This window comes from Geospiza fortis, unplaced genomic scaffold, assembly GCF_000277835.1.
Source record: "Geospiza fortis unplaced genomic scaffold, GeoFor_1.0 scaffold81, whole genome shotgun sequence".
In the NCBI taxonomy this organism is placed as follows: Eukaryota; Metazoa; Chordata; class Aves; order Passeriformes; family Thraupidae; genus Geospiza; species Geospiza fortis.
This window is the reverse complement of record NW_005054318.1, coordinates 6,411,436-6,419,947: the sequence shown is the minus strand read 5'-3', so window position 1 is coordinate 6,419,947 and position 8,512 is coordinate 6,411,436. Positions and strand designations below refer to the sequence as shown.

General features: G+C 45.8%; 1 protein-coding gene across 1 annotated transcript in view; it reads left to right on the top strand.

The window, feature by feature from the left end:
* Positions 1-1,039: 1,039 nt before the first annotated feature.
* HPCAL1 (hippocalcin like 1) overlaps positions 1,040-8,512 on the top strand; it is a 31,884-nt gene continuing 24,411 nt past the window's right edge. Inside the window, exon 1 of the mRNA XM_014306738.1 lies at positions 1,040-1,114. Coding sequence (XP_014162213.1) covers positions 1,040-1,114 — 75 coding nt within the window. The remainder of the gene's footprint in view (positions 1,115-8,512) is intronic.

The following is an 8,512-nucleotide window of genomic DNA, read 5'->3' as shown; positions in this document are numbered from 1 at the left end:
TTGATTTAATCTAGATTTTCTAGTTCAGTAATTTGCCTATTTTAGCATTCAAGCATTTTCCCTACCTCCCCCTCTGCTTTTTTTTTCCCTTTATCTTTGAGCTGAATTATCCACTGTGCAGATTAAAGAAAATGGGTTTTGCAAAAGGAGCCACCTGTCCATCATCCATCCAGTGTGGAAGCTCTTGGGGAGCTGATTGTCCTTCCTTCTCCTACAAAAGGTTTCCTAAGAGGTGCCTAAGTGCAAGGCATAGCTGGTACAGTCCCTTAGCCCTGTTTCACTTGGTTTGTTGAGGCTCATTACATTTTGCTGTCGTCTTTGTTTTAAACTATTTAATGATCACCTTATTCTGGTCTAGTCCTTGTGCTGAATATAGATGTTGCTACACTATTGGCTCTTTTTGTGCTGTGGGTAGATAAAGATATTTGCAGGAGGAGGCTCATAGTTTTCCTTAGCAACATTCAGCCTCCAGTGCATTGAGTGGCTTGTGATTGTATTATAGCCATTTCTTTAATGAAATTTTGAACTACATGACTCTCTTGCAATCACTTCTGCCTGGGGTTCTTAGATAGCCATGCAAGCACTATGTGTATCACTGCTGTGATGTACAGAGCATACTGAAGGAGCAGGTGAGGTGCAGACAGGTAGTGTTAGCTCACAAGTCAGCCCTTTTCTTCATTGCTGCATTTTCCATAACAGCTAAGACTGTGGTAGGAAAAAATGATGCGCCGTGTTCTAGCTACTTTAGTTTCAGAAGGAGTGTATTGAACCAGCTTGAGGTCAACTTTATTATTTCTTCTTCTTGTGTTACAAATTCCCAGTGCTCCAGATAGCCAAATGTCATTCCAGAAAAACACAGAAGTGCTGCACAGAGAGTTTGCATCCCTAAGCCCTGGAGACACAGCATGTCCAGGGTGACAGGCACAATTGAGAGCTCATCTTGAGCAGGTTGGACCCACTCTGTTCCACTCTGTGCAGTACTGAGCATGTGGATGGATGTGTACAATTGCTCTCTGTGGTTTCTGTGTTGCTTGTGGTGATGGAGCAGCTGAAGGAAGCTGGGGCTGGCAGGGAATATGCGATAGGCAACTGTCCTACATCATTCCTTGCTGAGGTAAGTTGTCTGTGAGGCAGTGGTGATGGGAATGATGCGGGGCATCAGAAAACATGCTTTTATTCTTTATCTGTACAGCATAAAGTCTTGCTGCCTCCTGGTCTGGGACTCAGGCCCCAGGGTGCTGGGGTGATATTTTTAGCCAGGTGGTGCCCAAACCTTCCAGCTACAGTGCAAAGTGGGATAGCTGCCTGTGCAGTCAGGTACCTTGGTACTTGTGCCTTTTGGGCATGAAAGGGTCAACATTGGCCTTCTCCACAGCACATGAGCAGATAGGTTTTGGAGTGCTTTATCAGGTGATAGAAGAGATGAGGCAGGTGAGGTGAAGCAATGCTGTGGCTGTACCCTGGAAGGTGGCACAGGCTCAGCAGCCTGGCTCATCCTCAGGACCAAGGGCAGGGCATACATCTGGGACATGGTCGAAGGGTCAGGGCAAAACTTGGAGATGATTCCCAGCACCACTGGCAGGCTGCTAAACAGCACAAAGGCAAAGGTGATGTAGTGGAAATACTATAGCAAAAGACTATTTTGTTAACAGTTCTCAGGTCAGCCTGCCAGGTTAACAGAGAGTAACTCAAACAGGGTGAGATTTCTTTAGAAGGAATAAAGTAGTGTAAGAGATGTTTAAATTCTTGTCTTACATATTTGAAGACAATAATGAGCCATTAGTGGGAGAACTGGTTGAATTTACTTACAGGAACTGAAATAACATGATATATTTGAACAGGAAAATAATTTTTTACATTATTTGATATAAAACTTATATATTTTATTAGAGCATTTTTTCTTATCTCTCTGTACCACTGTGAAAAAGGATTAATATAAAGAAGAAAAAAAATTTCACTTGTAGTACGTTCTGATGTGTAGCTGGGAGATAAGCTTGCTGCTTGGAAAAGGCCATCCTGGAAGTTTTCTCCTGCTTATGCTGTGCATGCAAACTCATTACGACCCTCTAGCAGTTTCTCAGAGTCTTTTCCTGCCTCAGTGTGATCAGGACACTGAAAACACAGGATAATCCCTTATGCTCCCCCCAGTCACAGTGGCATGCATGTGTTGTGAAAATGGCTCAGCAAGGCTGCCCTGCAGCAGCCCGAGCTGGTTCAGGCTACCTAGGAAATCCTATTAAGTCACAAGTGTCAGTACAGTATGCACAACTTTGGTGCAGAGGGGACTATTTATAGCTTCAGTAAGAGTATTGTGTGCACAGGGCTTTTCTTTCACGCCTAATCAGGGACCTTGACAGACTCACAGTCTCTTTTACCTGCTCAGCAGCTCAGGTGCCAGACCTCTGAGAGCAGCAGTGTTTTAGCTGGAAATCCTCATCATCTTCTAAGAGCAGCTGAGGGCCATTGTGGAGGAGGAGGCCGTGATTTTCCACCTGCCTCTCTGCACACCATCTCCTCCTCTCCTGACTCACTGGGTTCAGCCATTTGGCTCCTGGGGCATGCAGTGCCCTGCTGTCACCATCAGCCTTGCTGTGGCAAGAGGAGGGGTGCCATGTGTATGTCAGTGATATCATTACATTTCTGAAGCTCTTCTCAGTCATGAGTGAGCTTTGTGGGGTAAAGTGTGTAGGACCAGGAGGTTGGAGGGACAGAATGTGGCAGAGCTGCAGGATTGGTAACAAGGCAAGGTACTTGGCCTTGCTGGGAAAGATGATTTTTGCACCCCACTGGCAATGTCAGTTCATATTTTTTTTAAGTCTGACTGGGGAGATAGGAAGGACTCACCTATAAGAAGTTTCCAGGCTGGAATAATCCAGAGGTGGAGCAGGAACCTCCTTTGTGAGCGTGTGTTCACGCTCCAGTTTTAAGCTTTGGCATTTGGCAAGCACACTAACAGTATGTCAAGGAATTACCATGAATTAGTTTCAAAATAACACAGCATTGAGTGGAGCACAAAGAACAAAGAGGAACACATTCCTTCCAGCAGCTGGCCTGGGCTGGGGTCCCCCCACTGCTACCAGCCTCCCAAGATCCTGCCACAAAGTGCAATCCAATGTGTTAACAAAGTGTGTGAGCTTTCTGCAGGCTTACTGCATCATATCAAGTGAGTTGATTAGAGAGACTCTTGATTTTCCTGGGTTTTTATGTTCTTATTGGGAGCCATTTGTCAGTCTGCACAGAAATCTGATTAGCTGAGAATTGCTGTCTCTCTGGTATATGTTGACCTATAACGTGAAGGATGCAGCAATAAACACAGCCAGCTGGGCTGCTGGGAGAATCTGCAGCATTCTTTGGAGGCTGGGAAGGAGACACTTGAATGCTTTTCCTTTGGGAACTTGATGATGTTTGGCCTGAGGGTTCTGTGCCAGCATTCCTTGAGGGGGCTGGCAGCATGTTTCAGCCCTCCGGTGCTACTCTGTGGGGTGTCGGTGCCCACCCTTGTGGCGAGACAAGAGGGAGCTCCCTTGTTATGGCAGGGGAGCAGGAGTCTGGTGTTACTGCAGTTTCAAATCTGCCCTGTTGGCAAAGAGGTGGGGCAGAGCCTCAGGCAGTGGGAAAGGGAATATGCTGCTCCTGCAGAGCAAGGAAATTGTAGCTGACTGTGGTGCTTCTGTGATGCTTGCTAACAATGAGCACGCTGCTCCTTGCACAGTGTGGTTAGTTAGTTAAGAGGTTTAAATTCAAGGCTCCTTCAGGAAATCAGGCACAGTATAAGGCTTTTCCTTTGCCCAGCAAATGCACCTCTCCATCACTTCACAGAAAATAATCTGCAGCTCTTAAGCAAGGGGATAATTAACCTTGGCACCAGGCACCTTGGTGCATTTTCAGAGGGTGCTGGTTGGGCACAGTAAATAATTGGATAAAGCATGGACAAGGTGGCTAATGACATGCACAACAACCAACAATGAGCTGGTTTGAAAACCCAGTTTGGCAGGTTGAGATGGGCCAAGAGGCCTGAGCAAGAGTGGAGCAAGGGATGGTTATTAGCTAACATAATCTGCTGTCCTAAAGCCAACAGCTTACCACATGTTTGTTAGGTCAGACTGGGAGAAGATGTTCCACTTCAGCTCTGCTTCCTAAAATATACAAAAATGGTCTCCAGCTTTTCCAACAGATTTTTTAATTAATTAAGATAACGGCAGGGCTGCATTGAATCTACTCTTTATCCTAGTGTAGAGGAGCACAGTGGTTGGAGTGACCCAACCATCTTAGCTTCCACCTTTTTATAAACACAAACATATTGTTTTTGTTGAGGTTGTAGAGCAAAGTTTATGTCTTCAAGTCTTGTAATGCTTGAAGCTGTCCACTCCATCCTTGAGCTGCTGTGCGAACGCACCAAATTATTCTTGTCCTGGAGGTAAAAGTCACTAGGGAGGTATTAAAATTGAGGCAGATGCCTTCTTGTGATTTCAAGTGCCTCGTTTTATCTCTCAAGTTTGCTTTCATCAAAACTGATGGCTTACACTTGCTGTCCAAGCAGTATGGTATTCAGCAAGTAGTGAGGACATTTTTCTGCTTGGGATGAGGCATTGCCAGCAATCTCAGGGTGGTGCAGAGCGTGGCGTTTGCAAATGATCACTCATAAAGCCAGTGCTGTGATTAATTAGTGTTTTCAGAGCTCTGAAGCAGGCATTTCTGCATGAATAACGTTCATGTCTAAGTGGCACTCTGCTGGTATGGAGTTTCTCTTTGAACAGAAGTTGAAAACAGGTAATTTTGCCATTAGAGCCTGAATGTTGCCACATCAAACTGTGGGCACAAACTGGGCCTTCTGTTAAATATATTTGCTCCTTAGAAGTTTTTGTTGCTTAGATTCAGAAGTCTTGCTGCTCAGGTTGTAGATATGTGTGTACTGACCTAATGCCTCCCTTCCTTTTAAAGAAGGTGAAGTTTCAATAGACATTTTGGAAAAAAACAGGGGAACTTTCAACTTTTTATTTTAACTTTGAGGGAAGCGAAGTTCTGTACCAAAAGTTCCTAAGGTGAATGGGTGGTTTCCTCCTAGCTCAAAAGTTCAACCTGTTGACTGTAAAACTGTCTGCTGCTGGGAAACCCTTTAACTCTTTCCACCTGCTGCACCTCTGAAACTAAAGTTTGAGGAGTCACTTGAGATCCTGTAGCTTGTTTATCTGAAACACTAAAAGAAGTTACAAGGAATGACGTCTCAGGAGCTGCAGAAGAGAAGCAAGAGCCAGCTTCTAGTTAGTGGGGATTCAAAGCTGTGGTTGAACTCATGGGAAGGAACTCATAATCCCACGCTAGCTCTTCATTCTTCAAAGAGTCTGCAATGAAGCTTTGGAAGTGTGAGCTGCAACTTCTGCCAGTGTTCCTGGATGTCCTGGATGGTTTTTGGGAAGGAGGGAAAGGGGGAGACAAGCTGAGAGCAGAGTCACCCTCACTGACCTCTCTCCTCAGGCCTTGCCTGCTTCATGGAGAGACTTAATTCAGTGTTTGAGAGACTCTTATTTTGCCAGTGTAGGACCAGGGGTGCTGAGGGGCATAATGGAAATCTGTGGGGTGATGTCTGCTCTACATCATTGCCCAGGAATTTCTGATCGTTGGAAGGATGAGAAATGTAAAACCTGTCACTGGGTGGGGTGAGTGCAAACATGTGGTTTGTGCATGTGGTTTTGCTTTTTATTTAAGGGAGAAAAAAAAAAGCTAAAAATAAACTGCTGGCTTGCCTCCACTTCCTGGTTCACACAGGGCTGTGAAAGAGCAGCCAAAGGGATGGGGTGGCCAATCCAGCCTGGAGATCCTCCTGCATGAGCCCAGGGCATCTGAAGGGGTGAGGTGAGGGGGTGAGTACAGGGCAGCCAGCACCCTCTTGGGCAGCCAGTGAGGAGAGCGGCTGGTGATGTAGGGCTGTTCCTTCTCTGGCTGCTGGGGGTGACACTGTAGTCAGCTGGTGTCTGTCCCACCTGGGATGGCTGTGCGAAGTTCCTCTACACCCATAAATATTTGTTGTGGGGTGAATGTTTAGTCCTACATCCGTCCCAAGTGTATGTTTTGGCAGTGAGGGAAGGGGTTGGCTTTAAACCCTAAATTCCAGAGAGTAGCTTAGAGGTCTAGAATGGCTTAGAGGTCTAGGTGAAATGGGTGAGCAAGCAGAGAAATGATGAAGCCATCAAAAGTGTGTAATGTAATGGCAGCCCCTTGTGCTGAAGCAGCAGTGTGGCGATAGGGTGGTGTCACTGATGCCAGAGCTGAGCCACTGGGCACTGTGGGACACTAGCTGTGCCAGCTGCAGAGGGTTTGGCTCTCCAGCCAGGGAGGAGCAGTGTGTGCTGGGCTGGTTTGCTGAGCCGGTTCTGGGAGAGCTGCAGGGAAGGGAGAAAGGCATCCCCTGGCTGAAGGGATGGTGCAGCTGTGTTTGTCAAGAGTTGCCCTGGGAGTTTATTTTTCCATTAAGGTTACTACATTTTGGTTGTTTGTTTGTTTTGAAAGAAAACCTAATGACACTGTGCAGGCAATGCACAGGTGATTAAAATGTTCATAATATGAAGATGTTTATGAATAAGTTGACAAAAGCAATAGGAACTTGTATCTTGTTCTCTGCTCTTTACAAGCAGGATTGAAATTCCCCAAGATTGTCATCAGTAAGGTGTTGTGGAGCCTGGTTCTGGTCCAGGCTGCCAGCAGAGACATTTATGTTATCTGTGTGAGCTAAATTTGTTTTACTCCACCTTGTTTGAACCTCATCCTTGCTGCTGTTGCTTACTTGTCTTAAATCTAGAAGAATGATTTGGAAAGATTTGTCTGAAAATCCTCCTAAATTTTATCAGTGATTTCATGTCATTAGTCCTACCAATGTCTCTGTATTTACATTGCATATTTATACTTCATAGCTTGGTAGTTCTCAGAGGTTTAGAAACCTCCTGGAAAAATTTGTATCAAGCAGTGAAGCAACCTGATGGGTAATCAGTGGCTTTGGTCTTTTGTGATCTCAGTTTTCTGGTCTATATCAATGTATTTTTCCCACAGCTTGGAGGAGATGGTGCTGGCAGGTTCAGCGGTGGGCTGGTGGAGTGGCACCAGGAAGGTGTGGGCTTGTTGAGCAGTGGGTTGCACATCTGGGGTGGCTAATGAGAAGCATTTTAAAAGCATCAGAGGATAATGGATATTATGTCTGTATATAAAAGGTACTTTAGACAGTGTCAGGAGGCATTGCAGGTTGCCCATCTAGCTGGCAAAGCATCTGAATGTCAGAGCTGCATGGAGAAGCATGTTGCCATACTTGGGACTTTCCTGAAAAAGAATAAAATTGATTAATGTAACTTTGTGGAGAGAGAAACATGGCTGGTGTGGTGCAATTGGGCAATCTGGGTTTCTTTCCACCTATTCTTTCCCCAAAGCAAATCCCAGTCCTGGTGGCTCCTTCTCTGTTGCATGGTCCTCTGGGGATGGTCTGGGCTGTGGCCACCAAGCACCAAAGCACCCAGGGAAGGGATGCTCCAAGGGAAGAGGTGCTCCTGCATTGACTGGAGCTGTGGCACAAGGGCCAGGAGTTTGTTTGCCATCACCTCATCCTTGCTGCTGTTGCAGCCCATGGATGGCTTGTGGCTTTTTATGAGCTGCAGGATGTCCATCTGTTTGGTTTGCCTCTGTGGGGGAAGAATTGATTCCAGCACAGGGATGCTCTTGGAGCATCTGACAGTTTCAGCTTGCCTTGAATGTTATGACTAATTGCTGCAGCAATTGAATTTGGTGTCTGAAGGCAGCACTGCAGTCATGCATGGTGGGAGGGGACAAAACTAATTTTTCTGTTTAGCTTCTTTGAACACTTATTTTAATCCAGCCAGTTTGGCCAGTTTAGTTGTTGGGTGTTTGGTTGGGGTTTTGTTATTTTGAGGTGTGTATGTGTTTGTGGTTTTTTTGTTCTTAAGAAAAAATAATAATCTCTTGCCTCTTTTATGTAATGTAATTAGACAGCAGAGCAAACTATTGAATGGCTCTGGCTAAAGCTGTGAAAAAGTATTTTTAACTTCATGCTGTTGCATGAAGGGTTTTCCTTTTTTGCCTTTATGATGCTTACTGCCCTTTTATATTTTAGCATCTGTTCCTGTAAGAGCGTGGAAGGAAATGAGCTGGCTCAGCAGAAACTGACACCCAAACTAATCTCATGCTGTAGTAAATGCTTAATAGTCTCATTGTCCACGAGCACTTCTGCAGCGAATCCGGGGGGTGGGGATAGCAAAACCACCATTAAACCTGAAATACATGGCAAAGGAAGCACCAAATCCCTTTTGTTGTTTTCCCCAGCATCGCACAGGCTTCACTCTGTGGGCCATGAGGGCAAAGGCCAGCAGCAAAGCACCTGTGACTGTGTCTGTGACTCTGAGCTGGGCCCTGCTGCCAGCCTGGCTGCTGTCACCTGTCGCTGTGACTATGTCTATGGCTGTGGGTTGGGCTCTGCTGCCAGGGCACTGCAGCCTGGCTGCTGTCACCTGTG